We start from the raw sequence: 15059 nt of genomic DNA, 5'->3' as shown, positions 1-15059 counted from the left end.
CTGTCATGGCAACGTTCAGTTAAACAATTCCAAGCTGAGTGTTACTGTCAGGTTTTAAGTTATCACAGAGAACTGACCTTCAGCTCTAGCAAGGAAAAAAGCCACTCCTCGTATTTTTATTGGCCCCAGATGGGGAAAGATAAAAAAGGCAAGAATTAGAAGGATCTTTTTTGGGGAAGTATATTAGCATTTATTCAGAAGCAGTAAAAATCAGAAGAAGTAATTACTGAACACACTGTTTTAGTAATACAATTTTCCTTAACATTTAAAAGGAAAACAGGAGAAACCTAGCAGGCTTCCAATGCATTAAGAATTGCTACCTTTGAGCAATAAGGCTTGTGGAACTTCAGAACTCATTTCTAGGCTAGAAGGATCCTCATTTCAGCAGAAAAACTATTGCAAACTCATTACAGCTACTGCTGTAGCCTTCACCTAGCTGCAGAAGTGCCTGCTGGGATAGCCAGTGAGACAACACTGCACTTTAATACTTAAGTAACATGCTTCAAATTAATAAAGAACACAGTTATATACATTTGTGCAGTATCACTTTTCACTAGTTTAGTTTACAGCTGATAGGCTAAATGCCAGCCTTTGTGGATTCTGCTGCTAAGAATTAGTGTTGTTGCTGTGTCAAACAGTAAGTTGAGCAGAGGAAGAAGTCTTCCAAGAGAAGAAAATGGCAACACCAACTACATAAAAACTTGCAAATGCTGTAGGACAGCACAGCATTGTTAAACTTTGCTTAAATGAAGACCAGGTCTTATTTCTAAACATACAGAGCTGAGGCAAATCATTTGGTTGGAGCTAAGCTTGAGAAGGGATAAAACTAGATGCAATATCATCACATACACAAGGATTTGTTACAGAAATAAATTCGTTACAGTAAAAAAATCTGTAACAAATTTGTTACAGAAAAAGAGAGAGTATAAAAATCTCAACAGAAAAAAAAACTTCCCTTTAGTAGGGGCCATTTCTTAAATACAGGCCTGGAAAAAACAAATATCTGGCTGTGTTATAGACACTCCGTGAGAGGCCTGGAAATGGTTGATTTTGAGTTTAACATTGCAATGCAGAAGTACACTGCAAGGCTAAAAAATGCGTCCATGGTAAGGTAAATTTCTGAATCACAGGCTTAAATAAGCAAGAGGTGATTCTTAGCACTCATTTTGAATGTTTCTGCCAGGAGTACTGGGAAGTTTCAGTTCTGAATTTAGCAGAAGAGCCTAATTAGCCCACACCATGGCAGCATTTCTTGCTGTGGGCTTAACAAGTAACCTTCTTGGTCTGGGCTCTGGCCATTTATGGGAATACATAATAGAGCAGAAAGTCAGATCCGCACTTGGAATGCATAACTGTAGTTCTTGCCATGCTGGAACACAACTTCAGAGTATTCATGGCAAATACTGTTGCTCGAGACCCAAAGCACATGCCCTAACAGCACAACAGAAAAGAGACTGTACAGAGCAACTCATCTCTTAGCTTAAAGTCATCCTTCCACCACGGGAAGGTTTAAGAAATACATAGATCTAGCAATGAACAAGAACGGATGTGCAGTATAATCCTGCCTCTCACGTCTCACACACCCACTGATAGTTATTCAGCACCTGATGAATCACTGCTCTGATATTTAGTACAACTGGGTACGTCACATTCCCTGTTACAATCGGTTAGTCAGCGAGTCCACGTACAGAGGCCTTGCTTGAGGAAATGAAGGGGACTGCAGGTGACAAGTTTGAAAGTAATCCATCCAGTTTACATTTATCTCCATGACTGCACCAAAACAGATTTTAGATAGGCAAATTCACTTGCAGTGTTCAAAAATCAGATCTAAACTGTACCATCAGGGTAATGAAATTCCAGTTTTGTACTGATTTACGTGGCCATAAAAAGTGTTTTGGGTAATATCTTCATTAAAGGTGACTGATATTACTGATTAAAGCAAGGTAAGATTGAGCTGTTTGAACATCTCAGACATAACCCATCCATAAAATCCAGGTTGGCAGATAGATATACATAAGGATATCTCCCTAATACCTCTTACTACGCCATAGTTGGTGTTGACTCAGAAGAAAAGCACTTGAAACAATTAATTCCATGCGGATCAGGAGCGTGCCAAGCATCAGGTCGCTTGTTACTTCTCATAACCAAAAATAGCATGCTGGCCTAAGGTTAAAAGTCCCCCACACTGCAAGTTACTGACACAGTAACACTTGAGATGCTATTTGGCTCTGCAGTCCAAGTCACCCTTAAGGAAGGAGCTTTGGTCTAACTACACAGGTGATACTGCAAGTCTCCTCCTTAAGACAGAACTGTAACAACATGACAGAACACAAAACAATGATTTCCACAACATAGCTTAAGCATTTATCAGCAGGAAAGCAAAATAACGTACATTATTTTGCAGTCACCCAAATGATGCAGAACTTCAAGATACTGAAGAGAAAAATAGGTGTAGTTGTCATGACAATTTTGAGGCTGTACCACCACCAAAAATTCAGTAAGGAGTGTTCGCTCCCCCTTGCTTCCTTCTTTCAGTTGTCTCTAAGACAAGGACTAGTTTTTCCTCCACCCACCAGTTTTTCAAGTTACGTACAGCAAGGAAGTTACTTTTACCTACAAATTGGGAGCTATTTTGAGACATTAACTGCTCCTAACTTTCCATATTAGATGATCATCTACTTATGCCCAATTACAGAGCTGCAGAAACCACGCTGCAGAAGAGGTAGGGGTGTAGCCTTGCTGTCTATCCAATAAATACATGTTAGTATTTGAGAACACCAGACCTACAACCGAGTTCAGACCAAGTCTCCCATTTCCAGGAGGAGAAAACCACCATGCAGTGCTCTTCATCTTCAGTACGCTGCTATTAAAGGACTCTGAAACAGTTGTTTAAAAACGGTTCTTACAAATTGCTGTGCCAACCAAAAGTGGACAACTAGAATAAAGCAGGCAGCAGCCAGGCATAGTTTATAGTCCAAACATGTGCATATAATCAGATACAGAAGAAAAAGAGGAATCCCCTGAAGTTTCCCCTAAAGACAATATAAGAACTACCCACCAAAAAAAAACAAAAAACAAAAACACAACACATTTTGGTTGCCACAAGACAAGACAAGTAAAAATTTAGAAAGAAGTTTTGTTTATTGTGTAAAGTTAGACATCATTTGATAGGACGTGTATAGCCTGCAAGCCCCAGATGCATGCATTCAGAGTCACTTTCGCTTTCAGCAACAGATCGCTAATGTCCCCATGGGAGGGTGGAATCAGCTCACATTTAAGATCCCTTCCAACCCAAACCATTCTATTACCTAAGGGTAGGTTAACTTAACAGTGAATTCACCCAGAAGCTGATACATTCTGAACACACACACACACCAAAAGCAATGGTTAAATTAACTCCAGGAAGCTTTTTAAAGTTTTGTTCGCAGAGCTTTCAAAAAAGCAGGAATCTGCTGCGTTCATTGTTTGGGGGTAGGAAGGAGACTACGTTAACAGGTTCCAACAGCAACAGAGGAAGTGCGAGGTGACTTTAACAGCATGCTTACATAAAGCTCAGTCTCAGCTCTCATTCCATGCATTTCCACACTAAAAAGATCACCACTTTAGGAAGCGTTTTTTCCCCCATGCCCATTTCTCAATGCATCAGGAATAGAAGAAATCTGAAATACTGACTCAGGAAGCTGGATGAAAGCATAGCTTGATTTGTTTCCAGTAGGAAAGTTCCAGTTTAACAAGCAACCATTCCACCCAGCCCAAATGTTCCTTTCTATTCTCACACCAGTTTGTACCCATTTTGCTGCTCACAAGGAGGAGACCACTACCACACTAATAAGACACATTTTATTGACCCAAAGTAATTAAACTCACAAGAAGTCACAAATTCTGTTCCTTGACAGTTCTGTAACTCAACACAACACAGCTCATTTCAGCGATTCTGTTTACACTGTGCTGGTTTTAACTAATGGGGTGGCAGCGTGCACAGCAGAACTGCAGCTCCTGACAGGAGAAAGCTTACCCCTGCAGGTACCAGCCTCCTGCAAACAGTGTGATCTTGCAATTAATTCACAGCTTAACTGTGCTAACACAGTGCTGGCTGGTCAGCTAATTCCCTCACCACTTGGAAATTAACTACCACTAATAATATCCTTCAAGCAAAATACACAAAGGGAAAGAGTAGCTTTGGAAAAAAGGCCTAAGCAGGAGGAAAATCAGAAGGTAATCACTGGCCAAAGCGATTCTCACTAACAGCAGCTACTTACAGCTAATAACATTTAATTCAAAAGACTGAGGGCATTAATGCTTTTAGAAAAGAATCAATACTGACGAACTGCACTCTTGTTAGCTGAGGCTGAAAAGTAAATTAACCAGAAGTGATTAAACTAATTTGGACAAGTAAAAGCCCTAGAAGAAAGGGCATAACTACTGCCCTCACAGGCTTTCTTTTGCTGAATATCCCTGCTTGCACAAGTAGTTTTGCTTCTTTCTGCTGGGCTGCATACTAATAGTGGCATACACATTGCTTTCTGGAACAGTGACAAGGAGAGAGCGTGCAGCCCTAGCCCTGAGCCAGCTGGGTGATGGTGCTCGACACCCTGCATCTGAAAATCCCCCCATTTTAGTCAACAGGCTTGGAGGGGGCACCTGTGCGGGTGGGTAGACCATGTCTGAGGACTCACCTTCAGTATTAGAACAGTATTTTCTTCCTCTGCAAGTATGGAAACATGTCTTAGTAAAAATCCAAACAGAGCAAGAAGAAGCCTGTGCATGTGAAAACACAGCTTTTAAGTTTTATTTCCTCTCATGCTTCTTAAACGAGTCCTTCTGCAGAAGGAAAAAAAAGCCTGTCAGGATATAAACTGGCAACAGGTAGCATGAGCAAGGAGGACTCCTACTTCAGATTGGCTGTGACAAATCACTCTGAAAATTACTTTGAGAACAAAAAACCAACACTGTCCTCAATATTCTAACACAGGTATTGAGAAAAATAATTCAGCTGGAGTTACTTCTCTTTACCGAAAGAAAAAGAACTGATTTTAGCTCTCCAACTTCAGCATCAGTCAACATCTTAGATACAAACAATATAAGCAACAGACACCCATTCAGTGTATGTTTGCTCCCAATTTGGTTTCACCAAAAGCTGAAGAAGTGAATCTGTAGTTGCTCCCAAGCAGGTACCAGAAGTTCAGTATTTGAGGAGGAGTATAATCTACCAGAAATTTAACTTATTTGGAAGATTGCAGTAAGATTATTGAAACACAGCACGCAACCTCATTTAAATGTTAAAGTTTATATTATGTAACTACAACTCCCCAAAGCAGTTTCTGCATTCAAGTTTCACCCCAGATGTTTGATTTAGATAGGAAGCTACTCAAGCACTACTATTTATAAACAAGATTTGACTCTGTTAGGAAGAATTATAGTTAGGAGTATTTTGAGTTTCACATGCAACTTTAAAAGTTTTCAACTTGAGTTTATTTCAGGAACACTAAAACCATATTTGCTCTGTAGACTAGTGACTGACTATATTTACAGAGAACAACTCTTCCAATCCCATAGAAAACGTCTCTTCTCACTTTGAAAGATCAAAAATTGCACAGGTAAACTGTTTAGACCAACAATAGAGCCTACACATTGGAGCCCAGGCAAAGAAAAAGCTGCATGCAGTAGAGATGCTTTGGTAATCAATTAGTTTTATTTTAACTCTGTGTTCATTCGGTTTACTGTGCTAAAATGGTTGATGCACTGGCACAGGCCATGTGGATATACACACAGGATACATTTCTAGTACCTAGCTGTGTCTGTTGCAAACAAGTTATATGGAAGGCTGAAACAAAGTTTGATTACACATGACTGACAGCTAGATCTAATCTTTCACCTTTACTCCTGGCATTTAAATTACCAGTTAGCCTGTGAAAATGTATGTAGGAACATTCTCCTTCAGCAGCCACGTGAAGTAACGTTACCACCCAGAGCAGTAACTGAACCCATGCTTGATCTCAAGCACTTACTTCAAGTTTTGGAGGACAGACTGATCACTGGGATCCAGGTGATGGCAACCAAAACTTTCCGCCACACTGAAACGGCAGCTGCTGCACAAGTCTTCAGCTTCTAGGATGAAAGCAGCAGTTCCATCAGTTGAAAACTCAAACTTCTTCTCTTGGTACTACGCTGCTAATAACAGACCAGCCGATGTGTCACTAGTTTCTGCACACATCTTATAGCACACAGGGCTGTAGTTACGAAGTGCAGCCACAAGCACAACAGAGTCTGGATGTAGTTTATTCAGGAAGAGCGGGGCCACTTCTCCCTGGAGATCCCTGAAGCCACTAACAAGATACACTCTGACAAGCTGAGCACGTAGCAGCATTTTACTCCTGTTACTGGAAGGAGAAACTGCAAAGCGAGTACTACAGCTGGGTCAGAGCTAACAGGAAAGCTGACTCAGATTTTTTTTCCCTCTCCCCTCATACAAAACGCTACGTTAGAAGTATTTTCATGATTATTCACATCCAGAACTTACTGTACTGGTGCAAAACACACCTCCAACAGGTTCAAGAACCCACCAGTCAGATTTGGGGAATGTAATGCACTAATTCAGGTTGAAGGGTTGCTACGCTTTCTCCAACAACACTCACAACTAAGCATTCAAAGACAGCATGCACATTTCTGTTTGGATCACTGCATACCCATTTTTTTGGGTATGAGAACAAGAAAGTGCCAGTGCTGGGGTAGCAAAGCAGTTGGTAATAGTTTGATTTATTTTTTTTAATATAATATACACTTTTTAATCTACCTATCTCTATTTATATCTATAAACACGAAGGAACTTGCTGCTGAGAGCAGTAAAGCACAACTTCTTCCATGAGTAGGAAAGGTTTGACCTTTCATTTTTATGGTGCAGCTATTAAGAACTGATCTTTCTGGTGTCATCGCTTTTCTGTGGGGTTTGTTCCTCTCCCTCCCCCCTTTTTTTTCCCCTTATAAAAATATACTAAGTACTCCGGAACTCCTTGACACACTCTTTTGAGCCAGTTCCAGAGTCAGAGCACACATTTGACCTTCATTTGTGCAGAAATTCAGCAGTTCCACACAGACAGGTTCTGAACCACAAGGCAGATGCTTGCTCAACCACTGCTGGAAAAACATCGCCTATTTACTGGCAGCACAGAAACACCAAGGGGAAGGGCATCTAAAAAAGGAGAACTAAACACTAGAAACAAAAAGTAAAAGAAGCTGGCAGTCCCTGAACATCTGTGAAGTTGAACAAAGTAACATAGTGTTTCATTATATACAGAGAAGCTCAATTTAGAACAAGAATCAGTATTTTTAATACTCTTTGAATGTTTTGGCCGTGATTGTATACATATTGAGTTTCTAATTATATGTAAATGCAGTACATCGAGAGCAGTGTCTGACTACTGAAGAGAATTAAAACACCTTACTTATCCCAGAAATCTCTTCTCATTATACTCTCTTTTCCTAAGGAATCTACACTCAAAAAAAATATATTAAGATGCTACTCATAGTACTAAGGAAATTGCAAGACACAAATTACTGTATTTACTTTTTCCTATTGAATGCCACATATATGCAAGGCTGAACAACTTCCCTGTGAATTCTGCAACTATGACACCAAGGAAATTTGAAGTACATTAACTTTTCTAATTTACTTATAGGACTGAGCCATCAAGACCATTCATTAGAGTATCATTCATTCATTTAGAGTATCTTGATGCCTTGGTGTTGTTTTGCACAAACTAAGCACAAAACACACACCCACAAGGTGATTATTCTGTCCCACAAGGCCTTTGGTACTAACAAAGCACACATCATACAAGTGCCCCTGCTTTGAACAATGGTGTTAAATATTTTTATTTCTTTTATCGCGTCTATTTACAGAGAGATTAGATAAAAACTCCTACTGATTGTTTCATACTATAACTCAAAAGCAAGTGTTAGCTTTGTAAAGTTAAAGTGGCTCGCACCAGAAAACTGCTGCTCATTTTTTCCACTCCTGTCAACTGTTTCCCTGTAAGAGATCACATGGTGGGGGGAAGGGGCACAACTGCAAGGATACAGTATAGCCAGGCTATATTTAATTCTCAAGGGCTAGCTCACACTGACATCCTTTTAGATGCAAAACCTCAATATCATAGTCCTGCTCCGAGTTCGGAAGTTCACGTTTCAATGAAAAGTTACTTTAAACCAAAAATAGGAGTTGTCTCCAGCGTGCCAAAAGCGCAGCTTTTTCATTCCATTATACCAGACATCATCCCCAAGCTGCGTGTGAATGTTTATGCTCTCTGGTGTGCTGCCTAGCTAGACATTCTTAGGTGCTTTAAATGCCATAAAAGAACAAGTCACCTCCTCTGATGACTAACTACATAGAAAAAAAAGCTTGCTCACAGTAGTTAGATGGATGATGTGCCAAGAGCTTCCTAGGCACGCCAGCTGCAACAGATACACCCAGGTGAACAGAGTTTTTCTGCTAGAAATCAGAAACAAGACTGATTAGTTTTGTCACAAGTTTATTTATTGAGTGGTACTGTACTTAATACAGATATAAACTGTTGCTCCAAAGTCTGAAGTCATGATTCAGCTAATACAATCCAGAGATACTGTACATATACATTCAAAATAAAGTCTCAAAGTTTTTCTACCAGCAGAGTTAAGTTTAATGTATTCTAAACAACTGTCGGCTCTTCAGATTATTCACTGCATCAGCTGGAACCACACCACAAAAATCAAAATTCCCTCAGCATTAAAAGAAACGCCCCAAGCCTTCCTCTAACTTGTGCATGTCTTCAAGCATCTTTACAACCAGGATCCACACACCAGAAATCCAGAGCTATGCTTCTAATGTGTTAGACACGACCCGTAGTCAATTCTAAGCATTCTTTGCATGCATTAACCCTTACTAGAGATTTAGGGCTTACCTGTATTAAGTGCCACTTAAGCTCAGTAGAGAACTGTCTCTTTGCCTGCTGCTTCCTAGAATACCAAATTTAGTTTAAAAATAAAATAATCTTTAAATCAGATCTCACACGGAAGACACAGATAAGCTAACAATCCATTTATTGCAGCATTGGCAAAACAGGCTTTGTAATTACGATAGATGATACTGATAGATGCTATCACGGCTGCTTTAAATAACCCTAAGGTACGGATGTAGCTGAAAAAGCTACTGAAATCGAATAGATTTTCGTTAATCTGAGGAAAAATAACGGATCTGCGCTAAACCTGAGCGCAGAGCGGGCTTCACACACAGGGCCAAGACCATTAAAACACGAGCACGGCCGCGTGGAGCTGGTTCCTGTCAGTAACCGGCACCGGGAGCCGCCAGCCTGTGGCGGTGCAGACCCCGGTAACGACCAATTAACCCCACACCGCCCCCTTCCCCCCCCCCCCAACCGCCCCCTACCTGCAGCCGCCTCACAGCCCGGCGGCCGCCACCAGAGGCAGCACCACCGCCACCACCGCCGCTTCCCTTCCCCAGCAGCCTCCCTGCTTCACCGCCAACCGCCGAGGAGACGCCGAAACCGCTCCGTGACGAGGCCCCGGGACGCTGAGGGGGCCCCGCGGCCGCCATGTGAGGGCCGAGCCGGGCCCGTCCCCGCGGCGCCGCCGCCTCCCCCCCGCCCCGCGGCCGCCTAAAATGGGCAGGAGCCGCGCACAAAATGGCGCCGGCAGCCCCGGCGCCGCTGCGCATGCGCGCCGCGCCGCGCCCGCCGCAGCCTCCCCCCCTCCTCCTTCTTCCCGCCCCGCCCTTCTCCTCGTCCCCCCGCCCCTGCGCGGCTCGCGGAGGCGGCTCCAGCCAATCGCGTCGCGCCGCCGCTGTTCCTCGCCTCCCGGTCTCGGCCAATCGCCGCGCTCGGAGGCGCATCCGGCTCCGCTTCCCGCCAATCAGCCGCGGGGGGTTCGGTGACTTCACTTTAACCGCCACCAATCGCGTCGCTCTCTGTCGGAGAGCCAATCAAAAGTCCGCGTGGCTCTACCTGCGTCGACGCTTGACCAATACCCTTCGCCGTCCTCACTGCGACCAATCGGAGCGCCGTCCGCGGCGCCCAATCCGGGCGGGGCAGAGCCCCGGGGGGCGTGAGGAAGGGACCAATGGGAGCTCGAGCAGGCCGGATTCTGCTCAACAGCTTGTTATTGGGCTCGGCGCTGCCCGGCCGCTGCCAGTCCGGGCGGGCGGGCCGGGGGGGGCGGAGCGGGGCCGCGCTCAGCGCCGCCGCTCACGGGTAGGGGGGGCGGGGGGGGGGCGGTGTCGGCGTCGTCGCGGCGGGGCCGAGCCGAGCCGGGCAGAGCCGAGCCGAGCCAAACCGAGCCGAGCCGAGCTGAGGCGGGCGCTGCCCACTTCGCTCCCACTTTCCAGGTACGGAGCGAAACCGGGGCGGGCGGGCGGGCACAACTCCACCGCTCCGTCCCCATAGAGAGAGAGAGGGAGGGAGGGAGGGAGGGGGGGGCTCGGAGGTGGGGGCCGCCCGTTGCTGCCCCCCCCCCCCACAAGGATCCCGAAGCTTGGAGGCGGCGGCGGCGGCGCCCAAACTTGGGAGGGGCGGGGAAGGCGGCGGCGGGGCCCCGGGTCCCCCCCGGTTCCCCCTCGGTCCCCCCCGGTTCCCCCCCCACACAGCCTCCCCGTGCGGTTCCGGGAGCGGGAGCAATGGCGCCGTGACACACCGAGCGGCCCCGGGACGCTTTTTTCCCCCTTTTTTTCCCCTTTTTTTTTTTTCCCCCGCCGCCCCCTCACGGGCAGCCCCCCCGCCCCTCAGCCGCTCTCGTTGTCTTGCAGCCCTTCCCCTGGCCGCGGCCGAGAGGAGTCCCGGAGCTGGAAGCCCTCACGTAACGGCCGAAGATGAAGGTGAGCTGCCTCACGGGCTCCCTCCTCCTCCTCCTCCTCCTCCTCTGGAGGTTTTCGCTTCGCTTCTGCCTCTCTCGCCGAGCTGAGGAGGGAGCCCCGAGCTGAGGGTCCGCACCGTGCCTCAGAGTTGTTGTCCTTCGGGCTCCTGCCTCGAAACGCTTCCTGTAGCAGCAGCCGCTGCTGTTGCAAGTTCGCAAAACCACAGCTTTTGTCCTCTCTTCTGCTGTTGCCGGTGGTTTTTTTTTCTCATCGTACGTAGCCTTAACTTAACAGGATAACTCGCAAAAAGAGGGAAAAAAACTTTTCCTGGCTTCCGAGTTTCGGAAATAATAGCAATTAGACAACAACAACAAAGCAGCGTCTTAATATTCCACGCTGATTTCCTGTCTCGGTGGACGTGTTCAGCACGGGGGTTTTGTCCTTGCCGATCTGTTGCTACAAGCACCGTAAAGCGAAACGTTAAGTAATAAACCCAGATTAAGACAAAAAAAAAACAAACACATTGACAAATATTCCTCTCAAAACGCAGAAGCGGCTGAACTTTCATAAAGGCGTCTAAAAGGAAAAAGAATAACAGCTAACAACTGTTTGAAAGAGCAGAGCGAATTTCTCTAGAGGCCTCCTTTTAGTCCGCAGGAGGAAAAAAAAGTCCTATATATAGAATGGTACAGACTTAATTGTAGGTATTGGGATGATAACAGTCTCAAATGCTTTAAATAATCTGTGTCGTTGAATTGCTTATAGCTGAGAAAAGTGCAGCTATCTTTTGTACTGCAGGTCTGCAGCTGAATTATTTTCCTTTTGTATGTTGTACGAGAGTAACTTGAATTAATTGTCATTCTTACACATTATTACCCTTTTTTTTAAGAAGATGTTTGAAATACCAATTTAAAAGTCTCAAAGATATTTTTAGGAGAGTTATTAGGCTGACAGATTCACGGGTCGGCGACACTATGTGAAACAAAACTTCCTGTAACTTGTTTGTTTGTTGTTTTTTAATTATTATGGGAAGAGCAGCCTGATTGCTGACGTTGTTTATCACTTAAGGATCAATAAGTCTCAAAGTTGAGATGAAAAATCAAATATATGGTGCTATAGCTGTAAAAATAATTAAGAGCTAAACTTTCTTCCTATTTTTTGTTTCTTAATAGGCAGCGGATGAGCCTGCCTACCTGACAGTGGGAACTGATGTCAGTGCCAAGTACCGTGGTGCCTTCTGTGAGGCAAAGATTAAGACAGTGAAAAGGCTTGTGAAAGTCAAGGTAGTATGCTGTGCTTCTTGGTGGTGTAATTAAAACACTGTGTTGAAAGGGTTATTAGAAAAGATCAAAATCCTGAAGATTAGGAAATGTTCATCAATTTAGTATATGAATTTTAAGAACACTTAAATGTTGGTGCAGTTATGATTTTCATGTGTTTTTTTTTCCTTTCGTTTTTTTTTTTTTTTTGTTTGTTTGTTTGTTTCCAAATTTTTGAGCTCACTCCTGTTTCAGCAGGAACGGGCTTAGAAATTACCTATTTGTGCTACTTACTTCCTGATCACGGTTGTCTTCTGTTTTGAATGCATCAGTTTCACAGCAATCAGTTTTGATGTTACGAATAGAGGCTTATGGCTTTACATGTGTAATGAGAGACAGAGCAGACTCTTCAGAAGCAAAAATTACATTTCCTTCCAGCTGACATTGTCAGTTTTACTTAAGAGACAATGCCAAAATAAATCAAGGTTAGAATGAAAAATATGGCAATGGTTAGTGTTTTAGGTCAGGTTTTAGAAGTGTTCAGGATGATACTTTGTTAGTTTTGAGCACCTTGCTACCGCCTTTAAAGTAGTTTCCTTTAGCTGTAGCTGAGCTCCTATGCCAGTCTAGAACTGGCGCTTAGTACTCATTTACATTTACAGGTCTTATGCCAAAACAACCAAAACAGAAAGTCATTATTTTGATGTTGTAGTACTATTGTTAATGCTAATGTGGGAAAACAGGGATAAAACCTAGTTAAATAGAAGTTAAGGATGCAAAGTAAATATAGAAGTTGTGCTTGTACTTTGTTCTCTCAAATTCTTCCCACTTCGTACTTTCTAGTCTACTGTCCAGGATATGTAAATAAGGCACTAGCGACCCAATAAAACTTACCAAATAGAGTTGAAAGCTTTTTAGAACACATCTAAGTTTTCACGTGCTTTAATGCTTAGATCAAGTAGAACAAGCTATCAGTCTCTTCAGTTACATATATAGATCGTATCATTTTTTCTTTTTAAATCATGAAAAGAAGTCTGATTTTAAAAAAAACTATTCAGATATTTCAGTCTTTTCCCCTGTTCTTAATGAGTACTTCTAGAAATTTGCAATGTTCTTTGAAATCTGTGTTAACGAGATGCTCTGTAGGAAGCAATGTGTTCCCCTTCCTTGTGTGATATCCTTGATTTTTGTATCTATTTCTTTGGTCTGAGCATTTAGACTGTTCATGGGTGTGAGTTTATTTTACTCTATAGCTTTTAAAGCATTTAATATGCTTTATTGCTCCATGGAAAGACTTGTAAGTATAGGACTTGGTGGAAATTCTTGTCACTGTATCTCAGTTGTAAAATAACAATTGAAGTTTTAGCAAGCTAAGCCTGATATTGTAATTAAGAGTGTGTGGGCACACCCCGGCGTACTTCCCAAGTCCAAACAGTCCAGCAGTCTCTTCCTGAGTAGCAGAACTACCTGTATTTATCTCAATGCTGATAAAAAAAAAAAAAAAAAAAAGTAAAAACGGCATGAGCTGTGTTATTGTTTGGAATTCATATTACTACAAACTGCATGTTAGTATGCAGCTGCCATGTAGCCTGTGGTTGAATGATGAGGGAGCTATAAAACTGGGCATCTTTATAGGTAGAAAGGAAGTTCCTTGAATTTTTGGATCCTGAAAAGAAGTAGGAATTTTTGATTAAAACATGTTTGACACTTAAGTAGCTCTTTTTGCTGCAGAAAAGTGCAGAGAAGCAGTTAATAACCATTACCATTAAATATTTGTCTTTAATGTTTCTAAATCCAAGTCTCTGCAAACTTAGGGATTCAAATTGCATAGGCTTATGCTCATTCTGTGTCATCAGTGTTACTCTCTCAAAACACAGGATTTTAAATCAAAAAACATGCCTTACTTGCAGTGTAGCTGATCCTTATTTTAATTATACTTTTACTGGTTCACATCTTTACCATAGAAACTTTCTCTTGTTTGAGATAGCAGAGGTGGTGGTATTGTGGTCAGTTCAAAGATTTTTTTTTATTTTTGATATGTTTTAATATAGAGAGCTTTGTATTTTGGTTGCAGTTCAGTACTCAAACGATGTGTTGTTAATGAAGTGCTACAATTAGAGAGAGAGAAAAAGCCCATTAATCTTGTGGTCTGCAGACCCGGTTCCAGGTATACCCTGGATTGCATTGATATTCAAACTTGCATCAAAAACTTGATAAACCTGGTGTTTGATTTTCTTGAATTATGATGTTTCAGGTTGAGTGTTAAGTGTGATACTTGGGGCTTCCTGTGAGTAAAATCAGCCACGCCAAAGGTTTTGCGTTCAATAATGTTTGAGTACGTTTGATAAAGATCTTATTTTCCTAATTATTATTACCCTTTCATTTGCTTCTTATCTACCATTAAAAATAAGATACGTATTAAAAAGTTTATGGATATCTTTCAGGTGGTTCTGAAGGGGGATAACTCAACTCAGTTAGTGCAAGATGATCAAGTGAAAGGACCTCTAAGAGTATGTATACTGCATGCCTTTTTTTTTTTTCTTAATCAACGAAGTTGATTCGTAAAATTGAAAGTTTTGATGGTGTTTATCTGGGTACCTGATCTACAGAATTGAAATCAACAGGAGGTGGCCCACTACTTTCAATCAGATTGATTCTGAACTGTTAGCATCAACTCTGATAATGTTTGGAGGCTGTTAACGCTTCTTTGTAGAATATTTCATACGCAAACAGTATCACACAGGCTGTTTTTTCTAAACTTCTGGTAAGTAATGGAGATCTTGATTCCATGAGGCTGAATTCAAGCCTGCTAGATAATAGTAAATAGGATTGTTCTAAAAGTGTTTTTAAAGTAGTTAATGTATTTTATATAAAAAATACATGTTGATGTGTATTCTTATGATACCAAACAGTTTTCTACCAGAACAGCTACATTATAGAGCAGTGACTGCATGTAGAGC

At 42.6% G+C, this 15059-nt stretch overlaps 1 protein-coding gene and 1 long non-coding RNA gene across 2 annotated transcripts in view; one reads left to right on the top strand and one right to left on the bottom strand.

Annotated features, from left to right (window-relative positions):
- Positions 1-921: 921 nt before the first annotated feature.
- On the bottom strand, positions 922-9620 carry LOC311209830. Its single transcript, XR_014618459.1, has 5 exons — positions 9422-9620; positions 8937-8991; positions 8407-8488; positions 6009-6108; positions 922-4821 (listed from the first exon to the last, which is right to left on the bottom strand). It is a non-coding gene; the product is annotated as an uncharacterized lncRNA (long non-coding RNA).
- Positions 9621-10266: 646 nt separating this feature from the next.
- ARID4A (AT-rich interaction domain 4A) overlaps positions 10267-15059 on the top strand; it is a 47948-nt gene continuing 43155 nt past the window's right edge. Inside the window, exons 1-4 of the mRNA XM_084286904.1 lie at positions 10267-10375; positions 10793-10861; positions 12013-12123; positions 14544-14609. Of these exons, the coding sequence (XP_084143030.1) occupies positions 10856-10861; positions 12013-12123; positions 14544-14609 (183 nt within the window). The 5' untranslated portion in view covers positions 10267-10375; positions 10793-10855. The remainder of the gene's footprint in view (positions 10376-10792; positions 10862-12012; positions 12124-14543; positions 14610-15059) is intronic.

Source organism: Netta rufina, assembly GCF_964035555.1.
Source record: "Netta rufina genome assembly, chromosome: 5".
Lineage (NCBI taxonomy): Eukaryota > Metazoa > Chordata > Aves > Anseriformes > Anatidae > Netta > Netta rufina.
This window is presented reverse-complemented; position numbering and strand designations above follow the sequence as displayed.